Source organism: Rhipicephalus sanguineus, chromosome 5 (assembly GCF_013339695.2).
Source record: "Rhipicephalus sanguineus isolate Rsan-2018 chromosome 5, BIME_Rsan_1.4, whole genome shotgun sequence".
NCBI lineage: Eukaryota > Metazoa > Arthropoda > Arachnida > Ixodida > Ixodidae > Rhipicephalus > Rhipicephalus sanguineus.
The window spans coordinates 71,631,551-71,650,777 of record NC_051180.1 but is presented as its reverse complement, the minus strand read 5'-3'; the positions used below and the strand labels follow the sequence as shown (position 1 = coordinate 71,650,777).

The 19,227-nt window shown below is 45.8% G+C and overlaps 1 protein-coding gene across 3 annotated transcripts in view; it reads right to left on the bottom strand.

Moving 5' to 3' along the window:
- LOC119393741 (hepatoma-derived growth factor-related protein 2) overlaps positions 1-19,227 on the bottom strand; it is a 67,509-nt gene that overhangs the window by 10,844 nt on the left and 37,438 nt on the right. For 2 of the 3 annotated variants that reach the window (XM_037660873.2, XM_037660874.2), the window contains exons 10-13: positions 10,921-10,981; positions 10,008-10,085; positions 9,347-9,538; positions 5,560-5,609 (exon numbers count right to left, since the gene is read on the bottom strand). In XM_037660873.2, the coding sequence (XP_037516801.1) occupies positions 5,560-5,609; positions 9,347-9,538; positions 10,008-10,085; positions 10,921-10,981 (381 nt within the window). Of the gene's footprint in view, positions 1-66; positions 123-5,559; positions 5,610-9,346; positions 9,539-10,007; positions 10,086-10,920; positions 10,982-19,227 lie in introns of all 3 variants that reach the window. The other variant, XM_037660875.2, reaches the window with a different exon arrangement.

The window sequence follows — 19,227 nt, the reverse complement described above, 5'->3', positions numbered from 1 at the left end:
ACACGCGCACAGGTAAATAAAAAGTAACGAAGGGGGACAAAAATGAATATTTATGGCAGCACTCACCATTTTCTTCATAGTGCCTCAACTTTTGCTCATAATGTTCTAACGGGTTGCTACTTCTGCAAACAAAAATGACCCTGTTTTGGTGGAAAGGAACTGCCGCGATCCAGATTTGAGCAAGGTAGAAGACAAAGAAAAACTACTGAAAACACATACAACAATAAAACACAGCCGAGCGCCTTTAACACGCGACAACGGTGGTTTGCGTATAGTGAGAACACATCACTCTCTACTCGCCAGCGTTACATGCTAGCAGACTGGCATTTTTTAAGTGGCTCGGGAAAACAATAGAGATCCAGTAAATGCAAACAGGTATGAAATTCGCATTTGTAATGCATGAAACCAAGGCTGTTGCAGAGAAACTTACAAAAGAACTGAATCAACAATTGAATGATGAGTGGAGAATATGTGGGTCTTAAAACAACACAACTCGAGCAGTTACTTTATAACAAAGCAGGTCCACATTGGTGTCAATTTTTGCCAACACTGTTTCCATTACGCAAGACTATAAACTGTTGCACAAGAAAAACAATTCACATGCTTCAATTATTCGAGCCTCTCACAGACAAACAAAGTGAGCGAATGGGAGAAATTGATAAGGCAAACAGAGAGGAGCGACTCGTAAGGGGAGATGTGGCAATGGGAATGGTAAATTTGGTCAAATTGTTCAATTTTTCAATTAATTTTTTTCTGCAATCCTGAGACCATGTTTTAAGTCATGGTGAAATATTAGACCAAAATAAGCAGTAGAAGTTGAAAAAAAAAAGCATTTTACTAGTGTGCTGTCATCGAAAACTGTGAGAAAATTGGGCTCTAGAAAATGCAAATCTATAAGGTTTTCCCTTGGCACAGTGCCACCATATTGGTGTCATCATAAAGAGGACAGACAGAGCTCAAGATAGCCGCAAAGCTGCATTTCTCCAATGAAAAATAAAACCAGCTTCCTTCCGAGTTCCATTTTCTTAGCTTTTAGCTCCATTTTCTTTGAGCTCCACTTTCTCAGCTTTCATTTTTTGAACAGTTGCTGTCAGTCATCCCTATCACATTTCCCAACAAATAAAGATATAACCATTCCGTTTTCTGTGCTTAGATCCTGAGACATTGGCGAGTGCCGCAAAGCTGTCCATATTTGTCTGCACATCATACAGATTTTTATAATTGGCTTTTTGTAAAAGTTGTTAGTAAGACAATATGTACAAGAAACTTAAAAAATTTTTGTGTGTGCTCATTTGAACATTAAAAAATAAACCGATAGCATTATGGCACAGAATGGGCCCTTGTGAATATCCTTATGCAAAAATTTTGGTGAACTTATGTCTAATTCATTAATTAATTTTGGGATGACAATGAGAGTCTATCAAGTGGTGTAACTCAAAAACCACAACAGATAGCTCAAAACCGATTTAAGTTATGATATCAGCACAACATATTACATCTGCATGCCAAATTTCATCACTTTATCTCCATAAATAACAAAGATAGTTTTCATTGCCACGTCCCCCCTTAAAGGGACACTAAAGTGAAACAGTGAATCTGTTTATACTAATAAATTACACTTCGAAATCTCTATCATTAATTTCACCATCATAGGCTCATTAATAGAAGAAAAAATAAAGGCCAAAGTTGCATTATTAAATTTAGCGCTGAAATCTACGCACGTGACATCACAGATTTCAAAATGTTTTATTCGTATTTTGGCCACAATGACTCAACGGAATGTTCTATAACTTGGTATGCTAAGTCTCTGGCCCCCTCAGATACAATGTACTTCATATTTACCAAACAGGAGTTACGTAGGCCCTCGCAGACGCCATCAAAATCTCTGATGTCATGGCAATTGGTGCGGGAACGTCAACGTGGGCGTCGCCACCCGTATTTTCTTTTCGCACGTTTTCTCGCTTACGAAGCGTCTTCACACGGCGAGAGTGGCGATTTTGGTATTGTGAAAGAGTAATTTACTAACAGAAGAAAAATCGTTTTTCTCTTGAGTGTCCCTTTAACACAGCCACATTCTCCATCACAAGCAGGCCCGTAGCCAGGAATTTTTTTCGGGGGGAGGGGGGGCACTTGCTGAAAGCCTTCACTATTTGAGAAAGACGCCTATTTTCATTATTTATTTTCGGTAAAACACCGTGTATCATAAAAATTTCAGGAAGGGGGGCCCAGGGCCCCCACCCCCCACCCCTTGCCAAGGGCCTGTTCACAAGCAACTTCCATATTCAGCAATCCTTACTTTTCAAAGTATGTTAGGCTGCAGAAGATAAAAAAAGCATGTTGTTATTAAACTGAATGCACAATGGCTAATTACAAACCAGGGAAAATAGCTGTTTCTGTAAATGAAAAGCCAACACAATGTGTGCAGAATTTTCTTGGCAAATGTGCTACCACAGACTCAGATTTGAGTGTGCGTGTGTATAGCCACACCAAATAATCACTTAATACTAGTTATCCAGCCATTGCAGGTAAAATGTCTATGCCCAGAAAGACATGATTGAAGCACACAGTAAAGCAGCCTGCTGTGTGGCAATGATCAAAGAAGACTGCCAAAACAATTTTTGCATTGAAAGCGTGCCTGCCAATACAACAGAACACAACATGCCCAAATGCACCCTGTAAAAAATCCAAAAGGCCCCCCTTAGAAGGATGACAAATCGTGACACTGCTAATGTCAAAATCTGTCATAAACAGGTTTCATATACAGGTGTCGTCATCAGGTGTCATATACAGCCCGGGCCAATGAGACAAGGAATTCATATGTTAGTCTGACCGCACCACCATTTTCAACACGACAACACAGTTTGTGCCAGCAAGCTTGTATTCAAAGCTGCTTTTTGCTTGACACTGGAGGCAATGTAAAGCCAAGTGCCAATGCAGATTGTGTAGCTGATTACACCTTACCTTAGCATTGGCTACAGCACCATTTTGGGTTTGCAAATTTTACATTATATCTGACAGTGCAAAATAATATTAAGCAGTTATACACGTGAAAGCTGGATGCCACTCTCCTCCCCGGGTTGAGGGATTGTAGCTCCAGAAGAAACTATCCCACATTCCTGCGGCGAGCTATGAGGGGCGTTGCCACATGAAAACAACAACTAGGTGGACAACTCGTGGGCTCTGATTGCAGTGGGGAAGGGAATTTGTACTGTGTGCGAACACCCCTTTAAGAAGCCAAGAATTTCCAACCATCACTGCAACTTGGTCGGTAAAAAAATCACAATTACCAGAAGTACTTGAAAGAATAGGGGCATTGCAGTGAGGAAACAAAATTTCATTAGACAAGATCAATGTTTGAACAAAAAGCTGTCTGGGACGGTCAAAGGTGTGGTTCCATAACTAGGACAATATTGGCCCCTGTATGTTAGATAGCCATTCCTCATACCTGCCAAGTCTCCCGGATTTTCCGGGAGGCTCCCGGATTTTGGCCATTTCTACCGTTTGTAAGGTTGGCGGGAAAATCTCCCAGTAATCGAAGTTTCTGTGCGTGATCTGGCCACATTAACAAAAATCCAACCCAATCCGATCTAGGTGTTTGGGAACCCATTGCGTACTGCATTATGTAATCAAATTTAGGAGGCATTGACGTAAATATGCAGTAGAATATCAGCGATACGAAACCGGCTTATAAGAGTTTGTAAAGTTCCCCAGCCGAATTTCACTGTGTCCAGTGGGTCAAAATTCGGTTGTTCTGAACACTTTTTCCCGTCGCGGCGGGTGATAGTACTGAAACCGTCGAGCGACAGTCGAGAGCAGTGTGCTGGAAGCTTTGGAAGTATACGCGCGCGACCAGCGCACACTGTCAGAACTGTGGTTATCATTTGCCACAACCGCTGTGGACGAAACCGCGGTCGCTCTTTACACGATCATGTGTGGCGATGACGAAACTGACGGAACTCTGAAAGTGCATGCGCGTCGGACTCTCACCCAGTCAAAGCGACGCTGCTTTCCATAAACACTGCGGACAAAACAGCGGCAGATGCGATCATAGGTAGCAACAAACGACGTAAATTTGAAGGCACGTGCGCGGCCAGCGCAAGCGAATTGAAAACTGAACTACCATTTGCCGCAATTGCCGCGCACGAAACCGCGGCGGTCGCCATTCGACGCTATCATCGACAGCGACTACGAGCTCTGAAGGTACACGGCTAACGCAGCAGCAGATTAAAGTCATAAAAAAGGCACGAAGCGTTTCGGCGTTCCTGTCGATCTTCGCTTATGACTATGGTGGAACGGCACTTGGTTTTCAGTTGGCCTCAAGCGAATCTTTGACGTGCGCGCTTTCGCGGCAGCGAGCTGCGTAGTCCCTTATTGGTCCATTCACGTGTGTCCCAGAAAGACATACGCGAGTTCTTTCGACGGAAACAAATGTTTTGTGCGTATATCGTGATTTGAAAACGGGATTTTGCCAGTTTTTTGATGATACGAAATTTCAGGCGATACGGATATTTTCGCTCCCCCTCGAGATTCGTATCGCCAAGATTCTACCGTACCTGCATTTGTTTGGCCACTCTAAGCTGTTATAAAACCAAAACGCCGATGTTTACGCTTACAGGTATAGTGAACTAGAAAGTATTCTAGTTCGCTATACTTGCGGGGCTGTTCTGAACTGCCCCTCCCCCGTTTCCGAGATATTTTTTTCTTTTGAAAAAGAAAATAGGGGGGGGGGATAAATCGATGCGCCCCAACCCCCCCCCCTGCCGTTTCTGAAATCTCCCGAATTCAGATTCCTTGAACTTGGCAGGTATGATTCCTGATCATGTTGGTTCGACAATGAACCTTTTGATATGTCCTAAATATCCCCAGGCCAACATGTTAACAACATGGATTGGCCATGAGGCTATGCTGCACTGCTGTATTTACTGACATTGATTTATATTTTGTGTTTACACCAACCTAGGCAAGCTTAGAAGTCACTAAAGTCACTGAACGACATTTTTGGACACCAGGTATTTCAATTCATTCAATTACTGACACTGACTACAATGTGGCATTATTATCCAGTGCACAGAACCAATGACCAACAGTGACCAAAACAGCTTGGTGCTGCACAAGTATGTTCCCCCATTTTCACACTAATTTGTGTGCACAATGCCGCAGACTTTGAACTGTTGCTGTGAACATGATCCCTCCTTTCTATGGAGAAACAAGGAATGAAGCCAAGGAGGACATAAAGGGCTTTATTTGTAGGTTTAATTGAGGTGTAGTAATTATGAAATAAAGGAAAACAAAATGGAAATAAAGAAAAAGTTTGCCAGCAGTGGGGACTGAACCAATTTTATTTTCTTTCATGGTGGTGCTCAACTTAGTTATCGCCCAAATTCATTTCCTTGGACTATGCATGCCACTTAACTGTACTTGAAATTATCCTCAGGTGTCCTTTGAAGTGTAGGTTCTGATACCTGCAGCACATTATCCACTCTCCACACAGATTTGTTTAAGCACAGGGCCATCGCACTTGTGGCTTTTTTTTTATTGGACATGAGCAACGCGACTTACATTTTCTTCTGCAGCTTTTCAAAAGCTGTAGATGCCTCCTTGAGACCATCCTGCAGAGCAAAAAAAAAAGGAATGAGCTAAGGTAATGTAACATAGCTGATAAACACAGAGGGCAACCATCACAACATGTTCGATATGGACTCAAGTTTATGTCCTTAAACAACATATAAAATGACCACGAAGAACCAGAACTTTGAAAAGGCCAGGAGGTTTTATACTGAGAAGAAAAAGGGGCAGTGTAGTGCTTAAGATCGTGACACAACTTTTAACTATGTGTCCTCCAATGTCTCAGTTATGTGGTGTTACAAATTTATGCTGCTTGGAATCATGGAACAGATTCAAATGGGACCAACAAAACCCTTGATGTCAGCTACAATCCACGATGCGCAGCGCCTATAGGGGCGCCACTGAAAGCCGCATAGCGGCGGCCGTTGGAACCGCAAGCGGGTCGCGTAGCAGACGCCTTCTTTCACTGCAAGCTTGACCGAAGTGCGTGCGTGCGATTTGCCGCTTGTGCGCGTCCCAAATTACTTTTGCGACGATAGTGTGCGCAAAGAAGCCGCTAGTAGACATGTGTCCTATGTCACAGCAGTGTGGGATGACACTAGGGAATTTTTTAATAGGGGCCCCAAAGCCCTTTGCGTGTGCTCGCTTTCGGTCAAGCAGGAGCTAAGAGTTTTAGAATCGTGTCTGCGGCGCTTTAGACACTCTAGTCTTGGCTAAAAGCCGTCGCTTCAATGGGGACCGTCATGTTTGCTTGACGCAAAGCGTTAGGGGCAGGCTTTGGGGCTCCCGCTAAATTCGAGTATTAGCGTCCCCAACGCAAAACCCAAACGCTGTTTGGGTCTCGCGCATGCGCAGTGGCCTCGACGCTATTTCTTTGGGGCCCCAAAACGATTGGGGCCCCTATTCGAAAACTTTCTATTGTCACCATACGCGCCAAATGTTTGCCACAGAAAAGCGTTAACAAGCTTCCCTACAAAGTGGAGCTCATCGTAAGTACACAACTTTCTTTATAACGCCCCGATCACTAATGCCTGCATACGTTCACGCGTGAACCAACGTTTTTTATCGACACAGTAGCTTCGTTTATGTGCCATGTGTTTACATAATAGAGATTTTGATGGAGCGCACTGTCGCACCGGCACATGGATTTCACAGGTGCAGTCATGCGAAGGGTCAGCGTTGGTAAAACTCTGAAACCAGCACGATAAACTAGCATAACGATAAACTTGCGATAAAGAGCAGCACGATAAAGTGAGTGAGCGTTGAGGCGAGCGCACAGCGAACATTCTGCACCGATGATCGCATTCCAGTGTCATCAATAGCTAGAATGCAGCCGATTTCGTGCAGAACACGTGTGATTCCACGGCGCTTTTGTAAAGGATCCGTCAGCGGCCCCACATTCTCTAGCATTGCGCTTCGCGCCATTCGTTTTTCAAGAAAGCCTAGCAGTGTCGCGTCTTATCAGTAACAACAGGTTCTTATCAGTAATAACGTCTTATCAGTAATAATTCGTTTTCAAGAGAGCCGCGTCGTATCAGTAATAACAACCTCATGTGCATTGTAGCGTCTACAATGCAGGCGAGGCGACCAAGTGTAAACGTTGTAGCGTTCGCTGAAGACTTAGCGGCATAAATGGAAAAATAAAAACACGGTAATCGTTCTAACACTGCCGTAAGCAAAGCGCGTTTGCTTACCTTCTGCATCGGACAGCCGCAATTTACCGCCGCCGTCACTCTCGCTCATGAAATAGCACTGGAAACTTGTAAAATTCCGTTCCAGGCGAGTTTTTGTATTGTGTTTGAGCATCCGACAGCGCAGCAGTGATTTTCCAACGTCGCTGAAGCCCGACAGACTCGTTAAATCACGATGAAAAACATCCATCTGTGCACTTGCATACGCGCTCGTGGAAACGCTGTTCACTCGAACCTGTCGACGCTTCTGAGCCGTGGCGGCAGATGGTGTCGTCGGCGCTTTGCGCATCGCCTATAAACGAAGTGCTGAGAATCGACAATTGATTGGTTGGTTTGTGGAGTGCAATCGACTGCTATTCAAAGCTGTCGGAGGACGGTGCTTTGTTGCTTTCAGTTACCTATCTGAAGCATTACGACGCGTCTGTAATTATGTCATAGCCTGGCATGGCAGCACCTGGCTGTATAAACCTGCTGAGTTACGGGGAAACACCGCTCTTAAATCTTTTTTTTTTTTATTTCTTGATCAATTTTGGTGAAACTTGGCGAGTTTATGTATATATGTATGCTGATTTCAAGTGCACAATTGTTTTTCTAGTATAAAGCGTAGTTTTTAAAATACAAAATATTTCATGTGCCTTTTGGGGAGCAAGATTCTTTTTCTAAACTGAGAGAGTTACAAAGTAAATTAGCGTAACACAATAATCTGGACTCAGAGCTGTGCGCAGTGCAACAAAAATGGATGTTCTAAACCCACTAGAAACAAAAGTTATGGTATGCTGAACATCCGTGAGTGAAATCCCAGCTGAAATTGACTCACTCGCAAATGTTCAACATACCATAACTTTTGGCTGTCTGCTGATCCCCGCTAGAGATATACGATGCAGGGTGTGGACATGCAGGGTGTGGTCGCCCGCGCAACCACACCCTGCAAGTCATATTGCGCATCTCCTCCGGGAGGTATTTCCCCCCCCGCCTCACCCTTAAGCTCCTATACCCACGCGCCTTTTGTGAGGCGAAAAGATTGGCAGCATTTCCTCTCTGCTGAGGAGTGATCGGCAGAAGCTCTCGCACGCGGGGCGATGTTATTAGATGCGCCCTTCACGCAATGGAGATGGCCAGCTCGTTTCATCTCTGCTTTAGCCACGTTTGTCAGAAGCGCTCATGCGCTTTAGCTAGCATGTAGAACATACAACCCATGGGGCAATGATGTAGATTTGGGCTTTATACAGAACATGACGGTGACAGTCAAAACTCGCTGACAGCATGGACGTTGGGTGCCGGAAGCCCGCGGGATGCCACGACGTGCCGGCACTCATTTGTGATCACAGCGAAAGCAACGTGGTCGAAGAAAAAAAAACGTAGCTTCTTGCCCCCACCCCCTTCTCCCACGTAGCTTTCAGCATGCTCGCTGGTACGAAAGGAGAGAAAAAGCGCTTAAAGCGTGCAACAAGTCCCTGTAACTCTGCTCGTACTTGATGGATTGTAAAAATTCTTGCAGCAGTTGAATTGTAAGGCAATAAACCCCTTCAATGAAGCCATTCGATGAATACTTGAAAAAGTTGCAGGGCCCCTTTAATGTTTCTTAAACATGACTAAGTACAAAGTGTTTAACCTAACAGGAACAGCAGTCATTCATCCTAAGGTTGGAAAAGTTATTCGTGACATTACAGGGGTAGCCAATTAGATTGGTCACCCGAGTAACATCGCCGACCCATGCTACATTCTGCAGGCAGGCAAGGGTAAAAACACAGTGTGGTGGCACTGCTGTGATTTCTAATGGAGCAAATATTGATAACCTAACAAGTTCGTTTGTTAATAATATGATATTGGCTGCACCACTGTCAAAAGACATCGCCACAGTAGTGGAATCAGAGACTTCCACAATGGAGCTTGATGGACTTGCAATATTGGCTCAATGAGTCATCCACAATCCTCAGAAGTGTTTCAGGGTTGCTCTAAGCTCCTTAACTTTTGTTTGCTTTGGTTTTACTTAATGAACAAGAATAACAAAATTTAAAGGGAGGGGGAAGGGAGGCTTGAACTGATGGGCAAGAAAGACAGAAAAAAAAGCTTGTGTTTATGCAACTGACCTGCTGTGTGACAGAGGTCACCACTCCATTGCTCTGTTCGACAGTGAAGGACGTTCCTTTACTCGTTCCCATCATCTTAGACACATCACGAAGCACCACTATGGGGACCTGCTGGGAGTGCCTGTCTGACGAAGCCTTACCGCCTCGACGCTTCTTTGGCGGAGACTGTCGTGCGGGCGCTGCAGAGCCATCCTAGACAAAGTTGAAAGGGAAATGATGCCACTCTGACTTGATCTCATGACATGTACAGTTCGCGAACCTCGCAAGCATGCCTTAAACACACACCATGGCAGAAAGATGGCTGAGGCAGTAATTGTTTAAAGATAGTAGCAAGCACAACATAACAGGCAAAAATTAGTGCAAGGTAGGGAAAAAAAGAAGGTGCCTTGGACATGAGACACACAGCTTGTGCAGAAAAACTGCTGCTAACGTGCTTTAAAAAATTTGAAAACCCACAATGCAAAAAGATAAAAAATAAAATAATAATAAAATAATTCTGGTGTCTGATGTGCCAAGACGCTAGTATGATTATGAGGAATGCGGTAGCGTGAAACTCTAAATTAATTTTGACCCCCTGGTATTTTATAATGCGCATCTAAGTCTCATTACAGAAGTGTTTTTGCATTTTGCCCCCATCGAAGACTGTGCTTCAAATATTCACCTTTTCACTCTCAGAATCAGAGCTGCTTTTTGTATCAGATTCTCTTCGCCTCTTCTTAGTTCTCGATTCCCACCATGACTAGAGAAAGAAAGCATATGTTGCATGTAAGTGGATGATTTATTCACAAGTCTGGACAAATTGAAGTTCATCAATTACAATTCATAAGTATGGACCAAGTACAGTTCATTACAGTAGAATCGCATTTAACAGAGCCTGGAGGAGCTGGGAAAATATGTTCTATTTAACAGGAGTTTCGTTTACTGAGAGAGACATACACCAGTTACGTTTCCCACATTTCCAGAACACAGAGTTCTATCAAGCAAAACGGAAAGGCGAGCTAGTTGGTACTGATCCATAATGGTGTAATAGTAGCGCAAAAAAAGACGAAGACAAGAAAGTGAACACCACAAGCGCTTACTCACAACTGAAAGCTTTATTGCTTGAACAGAAAATATATCTAAGCTTGACGCTCGACTAATTCCCGCACATGCGCATTGTGGGCAAGGCAAAAGGCAAAAACCAGAACAAAAACACACCTCCTTCTACGCACCCCCCCCCCCCCCACAACAGGGGGCGGGAATTTGTCGAGTGTCAAGTTTGATATATCTTCTGTTGAAACAATAAATCTTTCAGTTGTGAGTAAGCGCTTGTGGTGTTCACTTTCTTGTCTTCGTCGTTTTTGCGCTACTATTACACCATTACAAGTTCTATCAAGTTTCAATTTCTCTTCAGAAAACAAAAAATTCAGGTCATGAGAGAGTTTATCATTGAAACAAATGTCTACCGTCATTTCTGCATGGAAAACACACAAGACAGTAGTTTTCATTCACCTTGCATCTTTAATTTATTTGCTCTGCATTTTTACATGAGAGGCCCTGTACCAACATGAACATCCATGCAGAAAACTACCGACCTTTGATCGATATCTCTTCTTTGGAGATGCACTGCTAGGTGGTTCTGCCGGAGCTGTCACCCTGGCAAGCATGGCAGGAAAGAATCATCACATAACTAGTCATACGCGATAACTACAGGTCACTCACATCCACACTGTTCCCACAAAAACCAAAGTAATATTGCCAATGTTAGAATGCTGAACAGCGGTTGCTTGCTGTCACAAACTCGCTATGTACAGTCAAACCTCGTTAATACGTACCCGCTTTAGATGTACTAACGGTTAAAATGTAGTTGCGACGAATCCCCGACCGAGTCTCATAGAGTTTAATGCATTCGCTGACCGCTTAAGCCGTAGTGGTTCGTCCTATGCCTACCGGTTAGTGCGTACCTGCGCGTACCGTGATAACTTTTTCTGCAATAAATGTCTACAGCGCCGCTGAAGTTGCCGACGCCAAAATGTGCCGCAAAATGTCTTCTATATTTTCTAGAATCGCAGAGATCGGTCGATCAATGATTCCAACTTCCGCGCGATTGCGGCGACGCCTTTGCGGATAAGCATCGGGAAAGAAAGGCGTGATGGTGCCCGCCGACGATTGCGCCATGTATGACTTATCGCCGGCAACCTTATCACCTTCAGCTATCTGCTCGGGCACGCGTGTGGCGTAGCGCTACTTTAAGCCTACTGCATGATTTTGATGGGCGACAACGTGAGCGCGCTGGGCCGCCGGTCGATCACTGTCGCCTCGTTTGCGGGATGGCGTTGAAGTGCGCGCCGCTTTGTAGAAACGAAATCAGCTTACTGTTGCTGAGTTGAGCGTCGCGGGCGCCGGGAAACCTCGCTGCATTGACAATTTCACGCCAAGTGTGCGTACGGTACAGTTCTGTAGCGCTGTTGTAACCATACTGCACGCTTCTGTTAGACGGCCGCCTAAACACGCCTCCGTCCGCTACCAGGAGCGCAAGGGCATGTGGAGATGCGGTGTGCACATCGCTTGCAGAAACCTCGTCGTCGCTGCGATAACCCAACTAGCTAATCGCCGCATCTGTGCGCGGTCTGGAGCGGAGTGGGTGCGAAGAACATTCACACGGCAAGCGCGCGCGTACGGTACAGCAAGCGGCCCCGCACCGCAGCGACAGCGTGAGCCGAGTAGGCGTCGCGCTGCACGCAACTAGCCACGGACGATGGGCATCACGCGGCCGTACCGTGTTTCAATGAAACGCGTCAGTTTTCGCTTAGTGGCAGATCGTGATGCAGACGCGTACACATGTATTGCGGAGAGCCGATACTGCCCGCTCTGTCGCTATGTCAGCCGCTGCATATCGCGGACTCTGCAATAGTTTCGAAATGTGCCTTGGCATCTCCACCGCGCGCTAGAGGACGGTCGTGCGAGAGAGCCAGAATCTTTTCTGCACAAAAATAAAGAAAAGGCGTTGTTGTGGGTACTTGTGCTGTGGTACTGTGTTTATTTCTATGTTGGCGGTGATGGTGCACGTCAGGAGATGCAAATTTGCACTTGCTGGTTAATGCGTACTACCGTTTAGTACGTAGTTATGCCGCGATCCCGTGAGGTACATATTAACGAGGTTTCACTGTACTGGGTTAACAAGTGAACAAAAGTTTTATTACACTTCCTGAATTATGTTTGAAAGTACATTCCCATCCTGCAGATTTTTTTTTCTCCACACATAAAATAAACAGAAGAAATATACAAAAAACATTTTTTCATTGGAGAACATAAAAAAAAACTATAGTTACCATGCCAGAGGAATAGTTTTTCTACACGACTTCTGGTCAGTATCTCTTGTGGTATTGTAGTGGAAAATGGTATTGTGGTATCGTAGCATCATGAGTGCATGAAAAATAAAGAACTGGTTGTGTAAACTTCCTCGGTTGTCTTTGGTAAAAGAAACAGGGACGTTTTGCATATTAGCTAGTCTGTGGTAGTGCGTGTCCGAAATGGGTGCCGAGCTTGTCCACAGGAGATAGAGTTAAATCAGTTTATAGCAAAAGGAATTGTCTCATCTTTAGAGGAGTACTGACAAAATTTTGAGACATCGCAAAAGGGACATTTTAGATTTCCTTGGTATGCAGGGTTAACGCTCTCCACACACCAAAGTCATACAAGACGTGTAAAACATTTTACTTTGATTTTGAAGTTTTTGTCACTGAGCATCTGCAAGCCAGCCGCACTGCAACGGACTTTATCCCGACGAGTCAACACAGTTCCACTGAGTTTGTGAATCCTGCGTCCTGCATGCAGCCTAAATCGCAGAAATCGCTGTTGGGATCGCTGGACAATTCACTCATAGTTGTTTACGTGCACCACGAGCAGATAACAGATCTGCCGCTAGTGCATCACGAGTTGCTGTCTCCCCATGACATCACACTGCAATGGCACGTCACTGAGAAGCCGCCTCCTCAATATAGAAACCAAAAGCGTGTTTTAAGGTAGCAGTATTAAAAATATATTCGATGCATTCCCAGGCCCCACAGCACTCTTTTTAGGGTTCTAGACACGAGCGTTTTTATTTAGGGCAACAACCCAAAAATATTTAATATTCGTGTCAGTACATGAGCAGAAAACGCTGCCAATCTGTTGTCGAGGCTCCAGAGAACACGTGAGCCAAACATTATAGCGCAGCACACAGCCTGGGATTTACAATAAATTCTCAAAGTCAGCTAAAAATCGCTTCCTCTTTTCTCGACAAATGATGCTATTTACTCAATATCACTGCGCCATTGAATCAAGTTCCACGCCATTGGCTAATTTGAACATGGCGCGCTCGGTAGTTACTGCGGCCGCCGCAAGAGGTTGCCACTTGCCCGCGTCCGCACGATCGTACTGAAAGTACACTGCGCGTTCGAAGAAAAAACAAAAAGAAAATGTGCTCAAGGTTATGAGGTGTGTGACGTACCTTCTTCCCCCTGCCATCCCTCCCTGCTTAGCTTCCAGCGCTTTCATCAGGACGAGAGAAGAGAGAGAGCAATTACAGCGTGCGACATACCTTTGCAACTCCACTCGTACTGGACGGATTCTAAAAATTTTTGCGACGGTCCATTCGTGAAGAACAAGCTCCTTTGTGAAGCCATTCCACGGCTACTTGGAAAAGTGTTGCAGGGTCTCTGCAAAATCTTTTCCAAGTAATTATCGCGTCACCACACTTTAGGAGTTTATTGCTTAATGAATCTATCGAAGCAAAAATTTTCCAGATCTGTTAAATAAGCAGAATTACAGGGACTCGTCACAGGCCTCGAGCACCTTTGCTTTTTCTTGCATCCCGGCCAACATTCTGGAAGCTAAACAGAGAGATGACAAAGCGCAAGAATCTACACAGTGCGTCATGGCCTGAAGCGTTTCGGACCGCCAGCGCGTGGCAGCATCACGAGGCAGCTCCTACTACACACCAGCTTTGTCTTCCGTTAGCTTGACTGATCAATAGCAGCTACATACTGACAGCACATTACGAATCTGTTTCAACTGGATAAACAACAAGCGATGTCTAGCATGCAAGGCATGTAACTCACGAGGTGTGTAGGAGAAAGCAAGCTTGCACTAAGAAATGTACTCGTGTTTTTTGGAGACGATGTGCAGCAGTAGGTACTGCCGTAGTGGGCTCAGTATGAGACAAGTGAGCGATTCGGACACAATGCATTTGAAATAGCACAGGTGTAGTATGCCACATGCCGCCCAGTGCTGCCTCACACGAATGCAGGAGAAAACAAAATAAGCACACAGCTCTTGATCGAGACTGGAAGAACTAGGATAGTTACTTTTACAGTGTTTCTGAAGAGAGAAGCATCTATATTGTTTATTTATTGAACTAGTAATGAACAATGTAAACATTCCCGAGGATGTTTTCACGAACACTAAATCAGCCAATGGCTGTGTCCTTCCCTTCTGCGTAGTAGGTCCCTTCGTCTATGTAGTTTGCTGAAAGGAGAGCAAGTAATTTCTAGCAGTCTTTGAAACAAAATTGTTAATGCCCTGCTGTGTGCAGTGCTATAATATTTAGCTCACGTGTTCACAGGAGCCTGGACTACTGACAGGCGGCATTTTGCCACTGTCGAAAAAATATTGTAGGGCCCCTTTAAGGAGATACAGTTAAAGCTGCCTATAACGAACCTCCATACAACGAATTCCTCAATATTACGAAGTTTTTCTATTCCCCGCTATTACTCCATAGAAGCATATGTATTTGCGACCTCTATGTAACAAAGTGGCTGTGGGAGGCACCCTTGGCATAACAAATTTTCGTCGCCGACAACTTAGAGATTTTGTCCCAAATTTTGTCATCTTGGCGCGACCAGGAGCCACATGCATCTTCTGCGGTTGCACTGCCGCCAATGGAGCGCAAAGCAGCGGTGGCGCGCTCAGTCGCACATAGCACACGTGAAGGCCCGGCGACTGTGATGCAACAGAAAGCACTCGTCTGTGCGTGAGAGGCGGGCCGGGCAGCCGCCCCTCGAGCCGGCATTTCTGCCGTCGTGGGCGCATGCGCAGTCCTGCCCTTCCCCCTCTCCCTTCAAACCTCATACAGCCACTCTTGGGTGCTGCCACATCGGCTTTCTTAAAAAAGAAAAAAAGAAAAGAAAAAAAAAAGCTTTTGCATCGGCAGCGCCACTGTTCAGTTGTTGCAGAAGTCTCTGAACTGCACTTTGCTAACGTGACACCTGGTGCTGCCACTAAAAAGAAAAATATCCTTGTTCAGAGTCGTTACGATTGGAGTTCGTGCCGCATAAGGAGAGGACTTTTCCGAATATTCCGTCGTATCTGCATCGTTCGTTCCTTGTTTTTGATGCAGTGCGCACGTGTGGTTTCACTGAGCGCACATGTAGGAGCCCCTAACGACGTGCAGCATTGTGTTTTGTTTTCATTGCGATAGCAATTATATAGACAATCTCTGCGGATTTTTGCTGTCGCCGTCATGTCCCAGATATGTATATGTATGTACAGCCGCCGACCGATAAATCGGACACCGATAATTCGGACATGCTCGGTAATTCGGACAATCGCGCGGCACTGCCGATCATCCCATAGAAGTAATGTGTAAAGATGACCGATATTTCGGACAGCTGCCAGATCTACATTCGATAATCCGGACCCTGTCTGAGACTGTCGCGCATGCCGAATCGCCAGCCATTATGTCCTCCGGCACCCATACCATACAATGTATGGCCTCAGAGATCAAAACGAAAGCTAATTGGTGGTCTATGAGGCTTTATTTCGATCGCTACTCTATGCCTCAGAGATTTGCAATTGAAAATGCCAATCTTGGAGGCAATGGTGAACTGTGGGAAATTGTATCGACATCACGAACATCCTACATTCCGGTTCCTGTGTCCCCGCGCTGCATAGATGTTCTCTGGCGCCATGCAGGAAGGAATCCTTCCTCCATGTCTGGCGCTGCGCTGCTATTGCCACCATTCTGTTGAATGTGTCTGCGGTAAAGCACTTTGCTAAGGCAATGACTACGGTAACCGGGCTCGTCAGCGCAATACTATCGTAAGCGCGAGGGGGCCCGTCAACGTAAAGCAGTGACTACGGTGATGAGGGGGCCCGTCAGCGTAGTGATAACGTAAAAGCGAGGCGACCCATCAGCGCAGTAAAATCGTAAAAATGAGGGGGCCCGTCACCGTAGTGCAATACGGTGACAGGCCTTGTCTCGAGCCCTCGCTGTTCTTTTGTCATCGTACAGTGATCACATCACACTGGTGGAGATACAGGCGGACTTGGTTGCACGTAAGCAGAAGTGCGTGCAGCAACACATTGACAACTTTTTTGGTCACCAAGACACTGAAGTGTCAATAAAAGTATTGTTTTTTGTGACGCATTCGTTTTTTCAGACATTTGATAATACGGACTTATTTACGTTCCCCAAGGAGTCCAAATTATCGGTCGTCGACTGTATATATACATAAAATTCACAAGTAAAAATAATTCACAAGAAAAAAAAATTCTGACGCCCGCGACCTGGGATTCGAACCTGCGACCCTTCACTCCGCAGCGCACTGTCTTAGACAATTACACCATGAGTGATTCGTTCTACAGGATACTAACTGCAGAATACAAACGCACGCCGAGTTGGGTGAAACGCACAGTACGCCACACGTGGTGAAATTAAAATTATGCAAGATGCGGGCTATGCTGCATCGTTGCCCCCGCTGCGTTTGTGTCCTACCGCTGGCGACACCACACTAGTTTTCCATTTTGGGGTTGTAGCAGCGCGCCACACGTGGCCAGTCAGCCAGGGAAAAAAAGGTGTCCCGTGGCTCGCGGGGGCGCGAGCTAGTAGGAACGCTTTGGCTCTTGTAGGCTTATGTCATAGGAGGGAAGAAATGAGATAGCTGAACAAGAATTGCGGTACATATCTTACACCGTGACCAGAATCCTGAGGCTAAAATTACAGCACAAACACACAAGACACCTAGGCAGGAAAGAAATGTACAACACAAGCGCTCGCTATCAACTGTTTTATTATTTCATATGGCAATGCATATTTAAGCCGAAGGCAAGCTTACCGCACATGCACACATAACAATAGCTCTAAACCAAAACGTATAACAAGGATGATAGTGTATTAGATACACGAAGACATGAAATCATATTCAGATGGGTGCAGGGGCAAAGAAGGACAAAGAAGTGCATTTGCGCTGTAATTTTAGCCTCAGGAATATGTACAAACTAGAGCCAAATGAAGTTTTAGCTTAGTGACCAGAATCGACGGCCGCAGGGAACGCGAGCCGTGGCTTCATGTGCCACTGTCAAGCAGCATCTTTATTTTCTTCTCTTAAAGGGATACTGAACAAAATTTTCGCCGCCGAGATATATGACTCAATTGAAGGATTGGGTGCTGAAATTTATTGAAACAACCTTCATTTCAGCCAGAGACTAGCAGAAAATAATGAATTTAATGCATTTTTTGCGAATTGGCGCGTCTAGCGGCCGCGCCGCGAACTAGAGAGGAAGTGACGCGAAACTCCGCGGATAGTGACTCGCCAACCGTGCTACCATAACCGTGCTCGCAGCAAAATCGCTTACCAATCGACATCGCAAGCCGCCACCCGCTGCCGCGCGTCTCAGTCAAAACGTGTTTTCACGGTCGGGAAGGTGTTCTCCGTGCGTGTTCTCAACCGGCAGCCAACGACGCCATTGCCGCGCTCTCGGCCGTATATTTGTTTTCTCAAGCGGAGCTTGCGCCCACGTCTACGAATTCGCCGTCTGTGTTGTGTGCTGCTACGTAATGTGAACGGTGAAGCACCTGACACAACGCAGAATGCCTCAACGCTGTTCTGCGCTAGGGTGTGCCCCGTCATACCTTTCCAACAGAGCCGAAGCTCGAAGGATATGGATTCGCGCTGCGCGCCCATCGCAGCCAACGTGGGTGCCTTCAAAGCGTGACTTTTTGTGCTCCGAACACTTCGAGGATAGTGATTATGAGTTACTGTGTAAATTGCTGGTCCCGGCTGCCGACCCACGTTGGGCTACGGCGGCTCGTCTGGCTCGTCGTCCTTGCTGTCGCTTGGCACGGCAGAACGGTCACACGCATATGGTTGTATTTGGTGCATCCGTTTTGGAGGCCTGTCGAACTCGGAGTCGCAATGACCGCTCGTGGAACCACTGTCACTCGCACCTTGCATCTTTGCGCTCTCGCGACACGCTCGGCAGTTGTAGCGGTTTTTGAGGAATAAGCGCTATTTTGTTTCCTATGTGGGGAAAAGAGGACAAGGCTCAGCGCCACACCAGCCACCCTCGGTTCTTGAGAGGAGAGGTGGAGAAAGGGAAGTGGCAGGGCAGGAGAGAGCGTGCTGGTTGCCCCCTCTTGCTGGAGCACTCGACGTCACGTCCGCCGACAGGCGCAGTGGCATGCGGCCGCCGCGCTCTCACAATCTACTAAAAATACGGCCAACTGCTCGAAATTACGTGAAATAAACGCTGCGTACAGGAACAGTCGCGTCGTCCGAGTCGAATGTAAGTGTTTTCGTAGCTTTTTCAAATTTTTGTTCAGTATCCCTTTAAGGTCGCGTGCTCTGCGGTTTCGTTTGCCGCCCAAAGGAAGGCTCTGCAGGGTCCTGGGACAATGCGAGCACAAGAGTCCGACAGTGGCTTGCGTTCTGCACATGCGTCCTGGCGGCTCTCAAATTCCTTGGGTCACCAATTCAAAAACTGTCTAGTGTTTCGCCACAGATGGGATGTGCGCCTTCGACTTGTACTTTGACATACTGGGCGTGGTCGACCGTGCTCGTGCGATTATCTCTTGAGGGTGAGTTTTGTACGTCTTGTGCTTTCACTGCAAAGTTTACGTTGAAGCTATAGACCACACGAAG